At 37.8% G+C, this 20,127-nt stretch overlaps 2 protein-coding genes across 4 annotated transcripts in view; one reads left to right on the forward strand and one right to left on the reverse strand.

Moving 5' to 3' along the window:
• Positions 1 to 444: 444 nt before the first annotated feature.
• On the reverse strand, positions 445 to 19,994 carry LOC133550439 (golgin subfamily B member 1-like). Its single transcript, XM_061896423.1, has 7 exons — positions 19,497 to 19,994; positions 17,835 to 19,241; positions 16,948 to 17,579; positions 16,176 to 16,380; positions 7,846 to 15,920; positions 7,654 to 7,740; positions 445 to 988 (listed from the first exon to the last, which is right to left on the reverse strand). The coding sequence occupies exons 1-5, from the start codon at positions 19,992 to 19,994 to the stop codon at positions 7,854 to 7,856; spliced, it is 10,809 nt and encodes a 3,602-aa protein (XP_061752407.1). The 3' UTR covers positions 445 to 988; positions 7,654 to 7,740; positions 7,846 to 7,853.
• Positions 5,206 to 20,127, forward strand: part of sytl2a (synaptotagmin-like 2a) — a 119,949-nt gene continuing 105,027 nt past the window's right edge. For all 3 annotated transcript variants that reach the window (XM_061898012.1, XM_061898014.1, XM_061898017.1), the window contains exons 1-2: positions 5,206 to 5,352; positions 6,699 to 6,858. The gene's annotated coding sequence lies outside the window, so the exon portion shown is untranslated. The remainder of the gene's footprint in view (positions 5,353 to 6,698; positions 6,859 to 20,127) is intronic.

Raw genomic sequence — 20,127 nt, forward strand, 5'->3', positions numbered from 1 at the left:
TGTGGTGGAAACACAAGCCACACACTTCTATACCTATACAAAAGTTCCTGAACTTTGGATAGGTTTTCTGGCAGGACAAGGAACAGAAAGTAAGGGTGCTAGTGATGTATGGATTGATACTAAAATATCGATACCGGATCTTAATGCTCTAATATCGATTCTCGAATCAAAATATTGATGCTTTTGATATCATGTATGTCATTTATAGGAACACTGTCAATTAGTGGGAACTACTTTTTCTTTTGCCTCGGTAAGTAATGCCCAAGCACAAGGGCACACTGTGCTATGCTCAAGTCATTCAGTCTGTCATTGCGGTTGATTTCAGCTGCTCGCTGCTGCCGGTCTGGCGCGCGCTTTGCAGATGCACTGACGCGTGCCCGGGCCCTGACACAGACAAGAAATAATGTATAATAAATTATACCCAAGTACATACTGACTGAAGCCTTCTGTAACAATAATAATAATATACTTTATTTGTAATACAGTTTACATTTCAAAGAAATCTTAAAAATTCTAGCGATGAATAAATACATAAAAAACAATCATTATTAATAATGATGGAATAAATACAGGAGTTAATACTGATAGGCAATATACGCTGTATAATGAAAGAACAATAGAGTATATAGTAAATAATTAATGATAAAATAATGTTACATGAATAAATGAAGGAGTTAGTGGTATGAGACACTGTGGTTCTAAGCACTTTTTTTCCTCCGTTTACCTAAAAAACAAAACTGTGTACTATTTCTTTAATTGATTCATATGTCATTGTTTATATTCTAATGCCGGGGCCAGCATGGACCAGGAGGTCGAGTGAGTCGGCCAGTAACCATGTTCCAGTCCTGCCTCCTTCACCTCCCTCCCAGCCCTTGGGCAGGATGCAAAATCCACACTTCCCCCGTGGAGAAGCCCACACATGGAAGATTTAAGGACCCAGTTGCTGGCGATGGACCCGGATCTGATCCTCAGGTGGCAAAACAATTGGCTGAAATGCAGAGACACAATTTTTCATTTTGATTTTCATGTGACAATAGAAATGTTACATGTTATACATTTCTCAATTGTACTGCTATTACTGCTGTATGTTTCTCATGTTGTGTGGTCAAACAGATGTTTTAATTATATTTTTACTATCAGAGAGTAGGTTTTAAAGAACCAGATCTGGGAATTTTAATATGCATGTATATTCAGTATTTAATATTTATTAAATTCCAGTTGTTAATGTATGTTGCTAATCTTTTTTGGCACCTGCAGACATTTATTTTTAACACCTTGACAATAACAGCACCATTCATCTGTTTTGCTGTGTCTCTTCTGCAATTGTCAGTAAACATTATTTTAATTTGAATGATGTTCTGTTTTAACCAAACTACCGTTTTTTCTTTTGTTTTAATTATTTCCTTTGAACTAAATGTAGCAGTGTCCATCCATCCATTCATCCATCCATCCATCCATCCATCCATTTTCCACCGCTTATTCCCTTTGGGGTCGCTGGTGCCTATCTCAGCTACAATCAGGCGGAAGGCGGTGTACACCCTGGACAAGTCACCACCTCATCGCAGGGCCAACACAGATAGACAGACAACATTCACACTCGCATTCACACACTGGGGCCAATTTAGTGTTGCCAATCAACCTATCCTCAGGTGCATGTCTTTGGAGGTGGGAGGAAGCCAGAGTATCCGGAGGGGACCCACGCAGTCACGGGGAGGACATGCAAACTCCACACAGAAAGAACCCCAGCCCGAGATTGAACCCCAGACTACTCAGGACCTTCGTATTGTGAGGCAGACGCACTAACCCCTCTCCCACCGTGAAGCGCGCTGTAGCATTGTCATCTGCAAGTATTGCCTTGTTTTATAATATATTGTGGTTCCGATCCAATCCAAAAAATGCATGTAATACTGTCCAAAAAGAAAAAGAGAACTGGTTAACTTCATGTGGTGGAAGCAGATAGGAGAGGACTATTCAACCGGTGGCCTGGGAGCAAAATCCAGACTATTAATGACACCATACTGACCCCGATTTCAGTTCAAAGTTTTGGGAACAAATATTTTTGCAGCAAATTTCTAAAAACACTAGAGAACTTGGACCACTGTAAAGACATTGGCAGATGCTTGCATTGACTTTTTAACCTTTCTAGCAAACACGGGAGTCCAAACTTGTGATTTACACATAACTGAGAAGTTCCCCTGGAGTCCTCTCGTTTTTGGCAGTTGCAAATGCTTTTTGTGAAATGATTGATGTAATTAAGTTGCTCTCGCTAGTTGACAGCACAAGGCAGACTCTTTTGATGGCAGCTCATCAAAATAGAACACGGAAGGTAGAAGAGAAGTGAAAGTAGACCTGGAAAGTGGAGAAACGCAGATCAAAATTGGCTGCATGGCCTCCTCGGATGCTGTAACCATCATCAAGGACAAACATGTGCATCTTTGAAAATGTGAAAGTATGCTTAAGAGTGAGAAGTTGTTCCTTCTTTTTGTTACTGTTCCATTTCATTTTTGCATGTTATCTTCATAGTACTGTATTTTATGTATTTGTATATGTGCTGTATATACAGTGTGAGTCTCCTTAGTCTTAATTTAGATATAGGATCCCACTTACACTACTACTACTTACATCGCTGTCTTAGGAACAAACCATGTGCACAGACCGAGGAAGGGTATGTCTTTTGAAATCTTAAAGCAGGGGTCTCAAACTCAATTTACCTGGGGGCCACTGGATGCAGAAACTGGGGGAGGCTGGGCTGCAAGAATAGATTTCTTAAAAAAAATCTAACATGCACTTTTTAATGAATTCGCCTTCTTTGAATGGCTTTCCTGGCCTAGCAACATTCTTGCCAACTCTCGCGATCTTTCTGGGAAACACCCGAAAATCAGTGCCCCTACCGACAATCTACCAGGGCAATCATTGTCCCGGTTTAAACCCGGACAACAATTTTAAGGGCGTGCCATGATGGAGCTGCTTTAAGCGTCCTCTACAGTCTGTGGTCTCGTCCCCTTTTACATAATACAAACAGTGTCCGGCCCAATCATACATTCCACAAAAGTGACTGCAAGACAAACTTGATCAACAGCCATACAGGTCACACTGAGGGTGGCCGTACAAACAACTTTATCACTGTTACAAATATGCGCCACACTGTAAACCCACACCAAACAAGATTGACAAACACATTTTGGGAGAACATCCGCACTGTAACACAATATAAACACAACAGAACAAATACCCAGAATCCAATACAGCCCTAACTCTTCCAGGCTACAATAAGGGGTAGGGGAGGGGGGGGTGTATATTGTAGCCCTGAAGAGTTAGGGCTGTATTGGATTCTGGGCATTTGTTCTGTTGTGTTTATATTGTGGTACGGTGCGGATGTTCTCCCAAAATGTGTTTGTCGTTCTTGTTTGGTGTGGGTTCACAATGTAGGAAAATATTTGTAACAGTGTTAAAGTTGTTTATACGGCCGGCCCTTTGTGACCTGTACGGCTGTTGATCAACTATGTCTTGCAGTCGCACGCTGCGTCAACATGCGCCAAATACAACACATGGCTGGGTTGGCACGCTGTTTGTACAGGTTGTGGAGGACGCTAAAGACAGTGCCTCCACGGGCCGCAAAATAACGAATTGCGGCCCACGGGCCACAATTGGCCTACGTGCTGCATGTTTGAGACCAGTGCCTTAAAAATGTAATACATTTGTAAAATGTGGCCCAGAATTGATATATGGGGCGTTCTACAAAATTTTTTGCAAGCATTATAATGTATGCTCTGTCACAAGAGATGGGATTTATGGCTTCTGGAAGGGAGACGGCCGGGTCTTGAGAAGCTGTTCCTTTCAAAGAGCCGTTAAAAAGACTGGTTTGTTATGATGGTTATAGTAAAAAATTACTGGTAGAAATTATACTTGGATCAGAATACATCAAATGTATGCCAGTATTGACTAGCATTAGATTATTGTTGTTTTCACTGTAAACAATACATAAGTTGGTGCCATATCACCATGACAGTGACATCATTATTTGGAGATTTGCATTTTTTTTTTTATTGTAGCACAAGAGCATTTTAACAATACAAAAATAATACCTTATAATAAATTGTCATATGTACATGAAAAGTAGAAAAAAAAATAGAAAAAAATTAGGACACAGTAAAAAAAGTGAATACAAAATTGTATTAACATACCAGGTGTGTGTACGCCTGAACTACTTTACATAACCTCATTAGAACAATACACCAGAAAATGCAACAACTCGGCTTCGTTTTCTAATCGCCTGTCGGGTGGCACACGCATCTGTGTATACATAAAAATCGGTTCGCCAACGAATGGCTCGATAACGTGACTCGGTTTTCATTGTTTACTGAAAGTAGCCGGTCAAAAGATTTGATTTGTTTGCTCGCAATTATAAAAAATGGTATCAATTGTAAGACATAAAAATACTCCATGATGTCATTGGTGATTTCCTAATTTATTTTGATTAGTGCCAAGTGCAACAATGTTAACATGCATGCTTTATGTTTTTAGTGGCTGAGGTGGGTATAGCAATGGGTTACATCATATTTAGTTTTGAGGCTGATCAGGATTCAGGGCTTTTTTTTTAATACTATTTGGGGATACATGATCTCTCTCTCTCTCTCTGTCTCTCTCTGTCTCTCTCTCTCTCTGTCTCTCTCTGTCTCTCTCTCTCTCTCTCTCTCTCTCTCTCTCTCTCTCTCTCTCTCTCTCTCTCTCTCTCTCTCTCTCTCTCTCACCCACACGTGCGCACGGACACAGGTGTCTTCCTCACACCTTAAGAGCTTATTATGGACATCTGGTTGACAGCTCTTGCCTTTAGCTCGATGCATAGCGCTCTGAAACTCTCATGTGGCGGACCTATGTCCGTGTCTCAGCTGGAACTGAACTCAGGACTAGACCAGGCAAGTTACACATGGCTATTTTTGCTTTATAACTTTAAAGTAAAAGTAGTTTTACTTCAGTCCAACTTTTTGGCTAGCCTGCCCATCCCTGCTTATTAGCTATACCCGGTAGTTTTATCTGTGAATTTACCCTTAATAGTTTATTTAACTGTGAACGTCTGGACGTTGTAAAAAAAAATGAAATTTATCAGATCGAAACGTTGTATTGAATATGTACTGTTAATTACTCCGATTTATTCCCTGCTCAGGGAATATGTGGGAGGGAATAAGGGAGGCGATTTACTTTGACACCGGAGCTTTGTTTTGAAAGCTTCCGTTGCAAAAGAGGAAATGGGTGTGCTCTCGCAAACATGGTCTTTACAGGGATGCTTGTGACGGCAAGAAGGAATGTCTGTCGTTAGAGAGTCCAAAACTTATCGGTTGAAAAGGCATAAAGGTATTTAGTTTGAGCATAACAGTTCGAATATTAGTTGCTGTGTGTTCTCCTGCGTTGTTGTTGTTCGATGTTTGATGTAAATGCCCTGCTAGTGCTAAGCCATTAGTGTATTACCGCCCTAAAGGGGAAGTGCACTTTTTTTTGTTCACAATCGTCATGAAAGACATGACAATGGATGGATTTTTTTTTTAGAAAATGGATGGATAGATGGCATTCTAACTTGTACATTAATGTCTGCTTACAGTGGAACCAATGGGTCGTGACCTGAAAAATAACCAAGTATTAGTGATATATAAGAGCTAACAGAGACCAAATATTTTGAGCCATGCCATGATCACAGAGCAACAACTAGCTTATGCTGCTATATTGACATATTGAGCCAGTGAGCTGCAAAGTCGCCTCTGAGCTGGTGAAAGTTATTTTTAGGTTATTATATCATGCCTCTCCCCTGGACAGTAGAAGGTTGTGGCCATAAACCGAGAAGTTGTTCAACTTTGACATTCAACTTATACCCAGAGATGGCGACAAAAACACGAAAATACGCTTGTTTGCGGCCCATTTTTTTAAGCCTTATGTGAGGATTAAGATAAATATAAACATCCCATCAGTCAGTATCCCAGTGACAGCACACATTGTACAGTAAGCGATCATTTTTTATGTTCATAGTTTGTATTAATTGTTTAATAATATGGTAATAATAATATGTTTATAATGGCCAATAATAATATGTTCAATGAATATGGTTACATGATTACTTGGTTTCACCAAGCTGGATTTCTTAAGCACACGGCTTCTAAACCTGGAAATGATCATCTTTATATTCAGGCTCAAAAATATAAAACTGTAGATCATCATCAAGTAGTCTTTGGCTCTCATGAAGGCTGACATGATTAGTAGTGTGTGTAGTAGAGAAAATCGAACACTTTGATGCGTCTGTCAAATTAAGACACAGTGGTATGCTTAAAATTAGGAAAATATATCAATATTACATGTTATTATGTATGTGTCTGTTACTACCTTACAAATAAGCTTAGGACCAGATTTACCAAAGGTTTGCGTGTACTAAAACACATGCAAACCTGATAGCACATGCAAATCCGATCTATTAAACGTGTGCAAAGTGGATTGCGTGTGTTAAGTGAGCAGAGAAAGGTGTGCACTCCATTTTAAATTTCTGTTTTCATTAGAATGCACAAATTATGCTGATCATCAAAACAGCCACAACATTGGGAAGAGAAAATGCAAATATATTAAACAATATGTTGTTTAATTATGTTATTTTATATGAACTGTTATTTATTAACACTCATCACTGTTTTGTGAGCTTTCTTTTGCTTTTTATTTAGAAGGTGTTTGGAGGATGTCCAAACTGACACAGACACACGGCTGTGAGAAAAGAGGTGCTCATGCTGCAAAGACAGATGATGGACATGAGAATCCTGAGTGCGTGTCAACATTTTGGATTGATAATGCAGCTGAGATAGGCTCCAGCGCACGGGACAAGAGGTAGAAATGGCTGGATGGAATTTACTTTTATCATTTTATGGCTGCTGGATGATTTACGGGTCTGATTAAAATAATTCAATGGATGCGTCTTGAACTTTGTTTACACTGCAGGCCAAAGTGGCCCAAATCTGATTTTTTTACAATCGGATTTTTTCCAGCTGACTGTTTACACTGCAAGTAAAATGGGATTATTATCATACTCCAGTGTAGACACGCCCAACGTGGCCCCAATGTGCCTCAACGTCACTTGCATGCGCACTTCGATAAAGTGAAAACAAAGAAAGGTGACCGTAGAAAGTCGCTCCTACTATAAAAGTAGGTTAGATACAATTACTGAATAAGATTAATAAAATCAAGTGTAAGATTACTAATTCAGTGTTGGAAAAGTTGGGCCCCGGGGTTAAAAAGATTAAGAACCCCTGTTCTATTGCATTGTTTTTATAAAATATTTCAAATCCAAAATTTTGTTTTTATTTAAAAAAAAAAAAATGTTACATGTTGAAAGAGTGCTCTTTTGAGGGGTCAAACACCAATTAAATTAGTTTCAATGGGAAATGTTTATTTGAGATATAAATGTTTGAGCTAAGAGCTCCATCACAGAACCAGTTCAACTTGTAGGTTGAAGTACTACTGGATTTACATATAGATTGTTTTTGTTTATAGCTCTCAAAGTTTTTTCCATTAATAAGGATGTATATCAATAAATATATAAATCATCAATGCAAAAGAGTCAGTGATTTCACTGGGGATGCTACATGTACTGTATGTTATTGTTTTGGAAGTCTCTTTAACAACCTTCTTGTGTGTGTATCCTCCCACACTCCAAAAACGAGTTCACCATGCCAAAAGTCAGCTGAGTCAGGTTCCAACTCACCCGAAAACCTGAAAAATAAATTCAATTAATTGGATGGTGAAGTGGTTGTTTCTCAACCTAAAGGGGTGCATGTGGCCTCAGTCTGCTGTGGCTATATTTAACCATCTACTTACCACTTGTCTCATTTATCCTCCGCACATGGCTTCCTGGAGTTGCCACAGCAACATTTGTTATAATAACACTGAAGACGATACAAAAGTCCACTGAACGTATTGTTTGCTAATTTTGTTTTCCCAGTCTTTGTCTGCTCTTCATTAATTATGTTGTATCCATCTGCTGTCGTAGCCATCGGAAGTGTTTGGGTAGCTGTATCACTAGTTTTCAGGGCTCTGGTGATATGTTCTTGCTTGACAATGAGAGTCTCAATATCACTAAGTATCTCAATTTTGAGTTTTTGAAGGTATAAGCATTTTTCATCTTCTATTTTGTCCTTGGTCTTTGAGTATTTTTGAGATGTGTCACCAACTCCTTGATTTAAGGTCTTCTTTTTCACAAACATATATTCCTTTTGTTTCCAATATGATTTAACAATCGGGTTTATCACATGCAATTGTTTCTCCAGGTTCTTTTTCATCTCATGACCCTGACCCTTCATCTGATCAATATTCCTCCTTTCTGTTTTTATATCTTTCCAGATTTTCCGTAGACAATCACTTTTAGAAATTCTGGTTACTGGGTAAACACCTCTTTTTATCACTGAATCGGGCAGAGTACTAAGCTTCTGTTTGAGTTCATTTTCCAATCCACCACTTCTGGATACAATGAAATGATTATCTTTTGTAGATTGCATGCACTGGTAAGTTACATCCGAATGCTGCTTAGTTTCTTCAAGCCTACTCTTCATTTCAAATAGTTCATTTTTCATTGCCTTGTTTGATTTTGCCAAAACAAGATGGGTTGTCTTTCCTTGTTTTAGGATTTCTTTCTCTTGTTTAATGTTGTTCTTCAGTTTGTCTAGGTTTTGTTTTTCCACCAAGAGTTTTGTTTTCAGATGTTTTATTTCTTCTGTTTCTTTCTCTACGCTTGAAAGCAAAATGTCCAGCTGAATCCTTATTAGTTTGTCGTTGATTGATATTCGATCTCGGCCTGCATTACTATCTTCCAGCATGTGCTTTATTCTAAGCAACAATTTTGGTATACCTTCAATCTCCTTGCTCTTTTGGCAATGTTCTTGTCTCAGAACACCAAAGGCCTTATTTTTCTGATCCAATGCATATATGTTGTCATTGACTTCATCTCTTTTAGTCACGACATCCATGTTTAAGTGATGAATATTTTTCTTTTCCTTCTTCATATCCTCAACTAATGTGTCCAATCCTGTTTTATTCTTCTTGAACTCATGTTCTCTAATTTCAAGGTCAATGTATCTCTCTTTAGTTATGTGTTGATTATCTTCCAATGTGATCAATTGTTTTTGCATATCAGACTTCAACAAGTCCAACTCCAGTTTTCCTTTGCTCATTATCCTATTGATTTCCCTCATTATTTCTTTCTCTTGTTTAATGTTTTTCTTCAGTTTGTCCAGGTTTTGTTTTTCCAACAAGAGTTTTGTCTTCAGATGTTTTATTTCTTCTGTTTCTTTCACTACGTTTGAAAACAATTTTTCCAGCTGGGTCTTTCCTCCCATTGTTAGTTTGTTGTTGATTGATATTTGATTTCTGCCTCTATTAATATTTTCCATCGTGTGTTTTAATTCAAACAAGATTTTCGGCATACCTTCATTTTTTGCTTCTAAAATTATTATTTTTTTGTCAACATCCTCAAGTTTCTTCTTATACGTTGCCTTTAAAACATCTCTCACTCTTTTCATTGACAGGATACAAGACCCAAAGTAATTGTTCAATGCCTTTTGCTCTGATTGCAGTTTTTCCATCTGCTTCGTGTCTTCGGCATGCAGTATTTTTTCGGTTTCAAAATTAGCCTTCATTTTGACTAGCTTTTCCATCCCTGTACTTATAATGGTTCTGGCAAATGAAAACTCTTTTCTCTGTTGACAATGTTCTTGTCTAAGAACACACAAATCCCTATTTTGCTGTTCCATTGCACATTGGTTATCATTGACTTCATCTCTTTTTATCCCAACAGCCATGTTTAGCTGATAAATCTGTTCCATCTTCTTCTTCAGCTTCTCAGCTATTCTGTCCAATTCTGTTTTATTCTTTCTAAACTCATTTTCTCTGATTTCAAGGTCAATGTATCCCGCTTTAATCATGCGTTGTTTCTGCTCCAATGTGATCAATTGTTTTTGCATATCAGACTTCATCAAGGCCAGTTCTAGTTTTTCTTTGCTCATGAGCATATTGGCTTTGCTCAGGTATGCTCTCTCTTGTTTAAGGTTGTTCTTCAGTTTCTCTAGGTTTTGTTTTTCCACCAGGAGCTTTGTTTTCAGATGTTTTATGTCTTCTGTTTCTTTCACAATGTTTGAAAACAAGTTGTCCAGCTGAATCTTTCCTCCTACAATTAGTTTGTTGTTGATTGATATTTGATCTCTGCCTTGATTAGTATTTTTCAATATGTGCTTTATTGTAAGCAACAATTTCGGTATGCCTTCTTGTTTCGCTTCTAATTTGACAACCTTTTTGTCAATGTCTTCAATTTTCTTTTTATACTTTGCCTTTAAATCATCTCTCACGCTTTCCATTGACAGGATACAAGACCTAAAGTGATCTTGCAACACCTTCTGCTCGGATTGCAGTTGTTCCATCATCTCCATGTCTTTGGCATGCAGCATTTGGTCGGATTCAAAGCTGGCCTTCATTTTGAGTAGCTTTTCCATCTCTGTACTTATTTTGGTTCTAGCAAATGCAATCTCTTTGCTCTTTTGACAATGTTCCTGTCTGAGAACACACAAGTCCCTATGTTGCTGTTCCATTGCACATCTGTTGTCATTGACTTCATCTCTTTTGGTCCGAACATCCATGTTTAGCTGATGAATTTGTTCCCTTCCCCTCTTCATCTTCTCAGCAATCGTGTCCAGTCCTGTTGTATTCTTTTTAAACTCATTTTCTCTGATTTCAAGGTCAATGTATCCCTCTTTAATCATGCGTTGATTCTCCTCCAATGTGATCAATTGTTTTTGCATATCAGACTTCATCAAGGCCACCTCTAGTTTTTCTTTGCTCATGAGCATGTTGGCTTTGCTCAGGTATTCTTTCTCTTGTTTAATGTAGTTCTTCAGTTTCTCTAGGTTTTGTTTTTCCACCAGGAGCTTTGTTTTAAGATGTTTTATGTCTTCTGTTTCTTTCACAATGTTTGAAAACAAGTTGTCCAGCTGAATCTTTCCTCCTACAATTAGTTTGTTGTTGATTGATATTTGATCTCTGCCTTGATTAGTATTTTTCAATATGTGCTTTATTGTAAGCAACAATTTTGGTATGCCTTCTTGTTTCGCTTCTAATTTGACAACCTTTTTGTCAATGTCTTCAATTTTCTTTTTATACTTTGCCTTTAAATCATCTCTCACGCTTTCCATTGACAGGATACAAGACCTAAAGTGATCTTGCAACACCTGCTCAGATTGCAGTTGTTCCATCATCTCCATGTCTTTGGCATGCAGCATTTGGTCGGATTCAAAGCTGGCCTTCATTTTGAGTAGCTTTTCCATCTCTGTACTTATTTTGGTTCTGGCAAATGCAATCTCTTTGCTCTTTTGACAATGTTCCTGTCTGAGAACACACAAGTCCCTATGTTGCTGTTCCATTGCACATCTGTTGTCATTGACTTCATCTCTTTTGGTCCGAACATCCATGTTTAGCTGATGAATTTGTTCCCTTCCCCTCTTCATCTTCTCAGCAATCGTGTCCAGTCCTGTTGTATTCTTTTTAAACTCATTTTCTCTGATTTCAAGGTCAATGTATCCCTCTTTAATCATGCGTTGATTCTCCTCCAATGTGATCAATTGTTTTTGCATATCAGACTTCATCAAGGCCAGCTCTAGTTTTTCTTTGCTCATGAGCATGTTGGCATTGCTCAGGTCTGCTCTGTCTTGTTTAATGTTGTTCTTCAGTTTGTCTAGGTTTTGTTTTTCCACCAGGAGCTTTGTTTTCAGATGTTTTATGTCTTCTGTTTCTTTCACAATGTTTGAAAACAAGTTGTCCAGCTGAATCTTTCCTCCTACAATTAGTTTGTTGTTGATTGATATTTGATCTCTGCCTTGATTAGTATTTTTCAATATGTGCTTTATTGTAAGCAACAATTTCGGTATGCCTTCTTGTTTCGCTTCTAATTTGACAACCTTTTTGTCAATGTCTTCAATTTTCTTTTTATACTTTGCCTTTAAATCATCTCTCACGCTTTCCATTGACAGGATACAAGACCTAAAGTGATCTTGCAACACCTTCTGCTCGGATTGCAGTTGTTCCATCATCTCCATGTCTTTGGCATGCAGCATTTGTTCGGATTCAAAGCTGGCCTTCATTTTGAGTAGCTTTTCCATCTCTGTACTTATTTTGGTTCTGGCAAATGCAATCTCTTTGCTCTTTTGACAATGTTCCTGTCTGAGAACACACAAGTCCCTATGTTGCTGTTCCATTGCACATCTGTTGTCATTGACTTCATCTCTTTTGGTCCGAACATCCATGTTTAGCTGATGAATTTGTTCCCTTCCCCTCTTCATCTTCTCAGCAATCGTGTCCAGTCCTGTTGTATTCTTTTTAAACTCATTTTCTCTGATTTCAAGGTCAATGTATCCCTCTTTAATCATGCGTTGATTCTCCTCCAATGTGATCAATTGTTTTTGCATATCAGACTTCATCAAGGCCACCTCTAGTTTTTCTTTGCTCATGAGCATGTTGGCTTTGCTCAGGTATTCTTTCTCTTGTTTAATGTAGTTCTTCAGTTTCTCTAGGTTTTGTTTTTCCACCAGGAGCTTTGTTTTAAGATGTTTTATGTCTTCTGTTTCTTTCACAATGTTTGAAAACAAGTTAACCAGCTGAATCTTTCCTCCTACAATTAGTTTGTTGTTGATTGATATTTGATCTCTGCCTTGATTAGTATTTTTCAATATGTGCTTTATTGTAAGCAACAATTTTGGTATGCCTTCTTGTTTCGCTTCTAATTTGACAACCTTTTTGTCAATGTCTTCAATTTTCTTTTTATACCTTGCCTTTAAATCATCTCTCACGCTTTCCATTGACAGGATACAAGACCTAAAGTGATCTTGCAACACCTGCTCAGATTGCAGTTGTTCCATCATCTCCATGTCTTTGGCATGCAGCATTTGGTCGGATTCAAAGCTGGCCTTCATTTTGAGTAGCTTTTCCATCTCTGTACTTATTTTGGTTCTGGCAAATGCAATCTCTTTGCTCTTTTGACAATGTTCCTGTCTGAGAACACACAAGTCCCTATGTTGCTGTTCCATTGCACATCTGTTGTCATTGACTTCATCTCTTTTGGTCCGAACATCCATGTTTAGCTGATGAATTTGTTCCCTTCCCCTCTTCATCTTCTCAGCAATCGTGTCCAGTCCTGTTGTATTCTTTTTAAACTCATTTTCTCTGATTTCAAGGTCAATGTATCCCTCTTTAATCATGCGTTGATTCTCCTCCAATGTGATCAATTGTTTTTGCATATCAGACTTCATCAAGGCCAGCTCTAGTTTTTCTTTGCTCATGAGCATGTTGGCTTTGCTCAGGTCTGCTCTGTCTTGTTTAATGTTGTTCTTCAGTTTGTCTAGGTTTTGTTTTTCCACCAGGAGCTTTGTTTTCAGATGTTTTATGTCTTCTGTTTCTTTCACAATGTTTGAAAACAAGTTGTCCAGCTGAATCTTTCCTCCTACAATTAGTTTGTTGTTGATTGATATTTGATCTCTGCCTTGATTAGTATTTTTCAATATGTGCTTTATTGTAAGCAACAATTTCGGTATGCCTTCTTGTTTCGCTTCTAATTTGACAACCTTTTTGTCAATGTCTTCAATTTTCTTTTTATACTTTGCCTTTAAATCATCTCTCACTATTTCCATTGACAGGATACAAGACCTAAAGTGATCTTGCAACACCTTGTGCTCAGATTGCAGTTGTTCCATCATCTCCATGTCTTTGGCATGCAGCATTTTGTCGGATTCAAAGCTGGCCTTCATTTTGAGTAGCTTTTCCATCTCTGTACTTATTTTGGTTCTGGCAAATGCAATCTCTTTGCTCTTTTGACAATGTTCCTGTCTGAGAACACACAAGTCCCTATGTTGCTGTTCCATTGCACATCTGTTGTCATTGACTTCATCTCTTTTTGTCCGAACATCCATGTTTAGCTGATGAATTTGTTCCCTTCCCCTCTTCATCTTCTCAGCAATCGTGTCCAGTCCTGTTGTATTCTTTTTAAACTCATTTTCTCTGATTTCAAGGTCAATGTATCCCTCTTTAATCATGCGTTGATTCTCTTCCAATGTGATCAATTGTTTTTGCATATCAGACTTCATCAAGGCGAGCTCTAGTTTTTCTTTGCTCATGAGCATGTTGGCTTTGCTCAGGTCTGCTCTGCCTTGTTTAATGTTGTTCTTCAGTTTGTCTAGGTTTTGTTTTTCCACCAGGAGCTTTGTTTTCAGATGTTTTATGTCTTCTGTTTCTTTCACAATGTTTGAAAACAAGTTGTCCAGCTGAATCTTTCCTCCTACAATTAGTTTGTTGTTGATTGATATTTGATCTCTGCCCTGATTAGTATTTTTCAATATGTGCTTTATTGTAAGCAACAATTTTGGTATGCCTTCTTTTTTCGCTTCTAATTTGACAACCTTTTTGTCAATGTCTTCAATTTTCTTTTTATACTTTGCCTTTAAATCATCTCTCACTCTTTCCATTGACAGGATACAAGACCTAAAGTGATCTTGCAACACCTTCTGCTCAGTTTGCAGTTGTTCCATCATCTCCATGTCTTTGGCATGCAGCATTTTGTCGGATTCAAAGCTGGCCTTCATTTTGAGTAGCTTTTCCATCTCTGTACTTATTTTGGTTCTGGCAAATGCAATCTCTTTGCTCTTTTGACAATGTTCCTGTCTGAGAACACACAAGTCCCTATGTTGCTTTTCCATTGCACATCTGTTGTCATTGACTTCATCTCTTTTGGTCCGAACATCCATGTTTAGCTGATGAATTTGTTCCCTTCCCCTCTTCATCTTCTCAGCAATCGTGTCCAGTCCTGTTGTATTCTTTTTAAACTCATTTTCTCTGATTTCAAGGTCAATGTATCCCTCTTTAATCATGCGTTGATTCTCCTCCAAAGTGATCAATTGTTTTTGCATATCAGACTTCATCAAGGCAAGCTCTAGTTTTTCTTTGCTCATGAGCATGTTGGCTTTGCTCAGGTATGCTCTCTCTTGTTTAATGTTGTTCTTCAGTTTGTCTAGGTTTTGTTTTTCCACCAGGAGCTTTGTTTTCAGATGTTTTATGTCTTCTGTTTCTTTCACAATGTTTGAAAACAAGTTGTACAGCTGAATCTTTCCTCCTACAATTAGTTTGTTGTTGATTGATATTTGATCTCTGCCTTGATTAGTATTTTTCAATATGTGCTTTATTGTAAGCAACAATTTCGGTATGCCTTCTTTTTTCGCTTCTAATTTGACAACCTTTTTGTCAATGTCTTCAATTTTCTTTTTATACTTTGCCTTTAAATCATCTTTCACTCTTTCCATTGACAGGATACAAGACCTAAAGTGATCTTGCAACACCTTCTGCTCAGATTGCAGTTGTTCCATCATCTCCATGTCATTGGCATGCAGCATTTTGTCGGATTCAAAGCTGGCCTTCATTTTGAGTAGCTTTTCCATCTCTGTACTTATTTTGGTTCTGGCAAATGCAATCTCTTTGCTCTTTTGACAATGTTCCTGTCTGACAACACACAAGTCCCTATGTTGCTGTTCCATTGCACATCTGTTGTCATTGACTTCATCTCTTTTGGTCCGAACATCCATGTTTAGCTGATGAATTTGTTCCCTTCCCCTCTTCATCTTCTCAGCAATCGTGTCCAGTCCTGTTGTATTCTTTTTAAACTCATTTTCTCTGATTTCAAGGTCAATGTATCCCTCTTTAATCATGTGTTGATTCTCCACCAATGTGATCAATTGTTTTTGCATATCAGACTTCATCAAGGCCAGCTCTAGTTTTTCTTTGCTCATGAGCATGTTGGCTTTGCTCAGATATGCTCTCTCGTGTTTAATGTTGTTCTTCAGTTTGTCTAGGTTTTGTTTTTCCACCAGGAGCTTTGTTTTCAGATGTTTTATGTCTTCTGTTTCTTTCACAATGTTTGAAAACAAGTTGTACAGCTGAATCTTTCCTCCTACAATTAGTTTGTTGTTGATTGATATTTGATCTCTGCCTTGATTAGTATTTTTCAATATGTGCTTTATTGTAAGCAACAATTTCGGTATGCCTTCTTTTTTCGCTTCTAATTTGACAACCTTTTTGTCAATGTCTTCAATTTTATTTTTATACTTTGCCTTTAAATCATCTCTCACTCTTTCCATTGACAGGATACAAGACCTAAAGTGATCTTTCAACACCTTCTGCTCAGATTGCAGTTGTTCCATCATCTCCATGTCTTTGGCATGCAGCATTTTGTCGGATTCAAAGCTGGCCTTCATTTTGAGTAGCTTTTCCATCTCTGTACTTATTTTGGTTTTGGCAAATGCAATCTCTTTGCTCTTTTGACAATGTTCCTGTCTGAGAAAACACAAGTCCCTATGTGTCTGTTCCATTGCACATCTGTTGTCATTGACTTCATCTCTTTTTGTCCGAACATCCATGTTTAGCTGATGAATTTGTTCCCTTCCCCTCTTCATCTTCTCAGCAATCGTGTCCAGTCCTGTTGTATTCTTTTTAAACTCATTTTCTCTGATTTCAAGGTCAATGTATCCCTCTTTAATCATGTGTTGATTCTCCTCCAATGTGATAAATTGTTTTTGCATATCAGACTTCATCAAGGCGAGCTCTAGTTTTTCTTTGCTCATGAGCATGTTGGCTTTGCTCAAGTATTCTTTCTCTTGTTTAATGTTCTTCATATTCTCTAGGTTTTGTTTTTCCACCAGGAGCTTTGTTTTCAGATGTTTTATGTCTTCTGTTTCTTTCACAATGTTTGAAAACAAGTTGTCCAGCTGAATCTTTCCTCCTACAATTAGTTTGTTGTTGATTGATATTTGATCTCTGCCCTGATTAGTATTTTTCAATATGTGCTTTATTGTAAACAACAATTTCGGTATGCCTTCTTTTTTCGCTTCTAATTTGACAAACTTTTTGTCAATGTCTTCAATTTTCTTTTTATACTTTGCCTTTAAATCATCTCTTACTCTTTCCATTGACAGGATACAAGACCTAAAGTGATCTTGCAACACCTTGTGCTCAGATTGCAGTTGTTCCATCATCTCCATGTCTTTGGCATGCAGCATGTTGTCGGATTCAAAGCTGGCCTTCATTTTGAGTAGCTTTTCCATCTCTGTACTTATTTTGGTTCTGGCAAATGCAATCTCTTTGCTCTTTTGACAATGTTCCTGTCTGAGAACACACAAGTCCCTATGTTGCTGTTCCACTGCACATCTGTTGTCGTTGACTTCATCTCTTTTGGTCCGAACATCCATGTTTAGCTGATGAATTTGTTCCCTTCCCCTCTTCATCTTCTCAGCAATCGTGTCCAGTCCTGTTGTATTCCTTTTAAACTCATTTTCTCTGATTTCAAGGTCAATGTATCCCTCTTTAATCATGCGTTGATTCTCCTCCAATGTGATCAATTGTTTTTGCATATCAGACTTCATCAAGGCAAGCTCTAGTTTTTCTTTGCTCATGAGCATGTTGGCTTTGCTCAGGTATTCTTTCTCTTGTTTAATGTTGTTGTTCAGTTTCTCTAGGTTCTTTTTTTCCACCAGGAGCTTTGTTTTCAGATGTTTTATGTCTTCTGTGTCTTTCACAATGTTTGAAAACAAGTTAACCAGCTGATTCTTTCCTCTTACAATTAGTTTGTTGTTGATTGATATTTGATCTCTGCCTTGATAAGTATTTTTCAATATGTGCTTTATTGTAAGCAACAATTTCGGTATGCCTTCTTGTTTCGCTTCTAATTTGACAACCTTTTTGTCAATGTCTTCAATTTTCTTTTTATACTTTGCCTTTAAATCATCTCTCACTCTTTCCATTGACAGGATGCAAGACCTAAAGTGATCTTGCAACACCTTCTGCTCAGATTGCAGTTGTTCCATCATCTCCATGTCTTTGGCATGCAGCATTTTGTCGGATTCAAAGCTGGCCTTCATTTTGAGTAGCTTTTCCATCTCTGTATTTATTTTGGTTCTGGCAACTGCAATCTCTTTGCTCTTTTGACAATGTTCCTGTCTGAGAACACACAAGTCCCTATGTTGCTGTTCCATTGCACATCTGTTGTCATTGACTTCATCTATTTTGGTCCGAACATCCATGTTTAGCTGATGAATTTGTTCCCTTCCCCTCTTCATCTTCTCAGCAATCGTGTCCAGTCCTGTTGTATTCTTTTTAAACTCATTTTCTCTGATTTCAAGGTCAATGTATCCCTCTTTAATCATGCGTTGATTCTCCACCAATGTGATCAATTGTTTTTGCATATCAGACTTCATCAAGGCCAGCTCTAGTTTTTCTTTGCTCATGAGCATGTTGGCTTTGCTCAGGTATGCTCTCTCTTGTTTAATGTTGTTCTTCAGTTTGTCTAGGTTTTGTTTTTCCACCAGGAGCTTTGTTTTCAGATGTTTTATGTCTTCTGTTTCTTTCACAATGTTTGAAAACAAGTTGTCCAGCTGAATCTTTCCTCCTACAATTAGTTTGTTGTTGATTGATATTTGATCTCTGCCCTGATTAGTATTTTTCAATATGTGCTTTATTGTAAGCAACAATTTTGGTATGCCTTCTTTTTTCGCTTCTAATTTGACAACCTTTTTGTCAATGTCTTCAATTTTCTTTTTATACTTTGCCTTTAAATCATCTCTCACTCTTTCCATTGACAGGATACAAGACCTAAAGTGATCTTGCAACACCTTCTGCTCAGATTGCAGTTGTTCCATCATCTCCATGTCTTTGGCATGCAGCATTTTGTCGGATTCAAAGCTGGCCTTCATTTTGAGTAGCTTTTCCATCTCTGTACTTATTTTGGTTCTGGCAAATGCAATCTCTGTGCTCTTTTGACAATGTTCCTGTCTGAGAACACACAAGTCCCTATGTTGCTGTTCCATTGCACATCTGTTGTCATTGACTTCATCTCTTTTGGTCCGAACATCCATGTTTAGCTGATGAATTTGTTCCCTTCCCCTCTTCATCTTCTCAGCAATCGTGCCCAGTCCTGTTGTATTCTTTTTAAACTCATTTTCTCTGATTTCAAGGTCAATGTATCCCTTTTTAATCATGCGTTGATTCTCCTCCAATGTGATCAATTGTTTTTGCATATCAGACTTCATCAAGGCGAGCTCTAGTTTTTCTTTGCTCATGAGCATGTTGGCTTTGCTCAGGTATTCTCTCTCTTGTTTAATGTTGTTCTTCAGTTTCTTTAGGTTTTGTTTTTCCACCAGAAGCTTTGTTTTCAGATGTTTTATGTCTTCTGTTTCTTTCACAATGTTTGAAAACAAGTTGTCCAGCTGAATCTTTCCTCCTACAATTAGTTTGTTGTTGATTGATATTTGATCTCTGCCTTGATTAGTATTTTTCAATATGTGCTTTATTGTAAGCAACAATTTCGGTATGCCTTCTTTTTTCGCTTCTAATTTGACAACCTTTTTGTCAATGTCTTCAATTTTCTTTTTATACTTTGCCTTTAAATCATCTCTCACTCTTTCCATTGACAGGATGCAAGACCTAAAGTGATCTTGCAACACCTTCTGCTCAGATTGCAGTTGTTCCATCATCTCCATGTCTTTGGCATGCAGCATTTTGTCGGATTCAAAGCTGGCCTTCATTTTGAGTAGCTTTTCCATCTCTGTACTTATTTTGGTTCTGGCAACTGCAATCTCTTTGCTCTTTTGACAATGTTCCTGTCTGAGAACACACAAATCCCTATGTTGCTGTTCCATTGCACATCTGTTGTCATTGACTTCATCTGTTTTGGTCCGAACATCCATGTTTAGCTGATGAATTTGTTCCCTTCCCCTCTTCATCTTCTCAGCAATCGTGTCCAGTCCTGTTGTATTCTTTTTAAACTCATTTTCTCTGATTTCAAGGTCAATGTATCCCTCTTTAATCATGCGTTGATTCTCCTCCAATGTGATCAATTGTTTTTGCATATCAGACTTCATCAAGGCAAGCTCTAGTTTTTCTTTGCTCATGAGCATGTTGGCTTTGCTCAGGTATTCTTTCTCTTGTTTAATGTTGTTCTTCAGTTTGTCTAGGTTTTGTTTTTCCACCAGGAGCTTTGTTTTCAGATGTTTTATGTCTTCTGTTTCTTTCACAATGTTTGAAAACAAG

The sequence above is a fragment of the Nerophis ophidion genome, linkage group LG04 (assembly GCF_033978795.1).
Source record: "Nerophis ophidion isolate RoL-2023_Sa linkage group LG04, RoL_Noph_v1.0, whole genome shotgun sequence".
Taxonomy (NCBI): domain Eukaryota; kingdom Metazoa; phylum Chordata; class Actinopteri; order Syngnathiformes; family Syngnathidae; genus Nerophis; species Nerophis ophidion.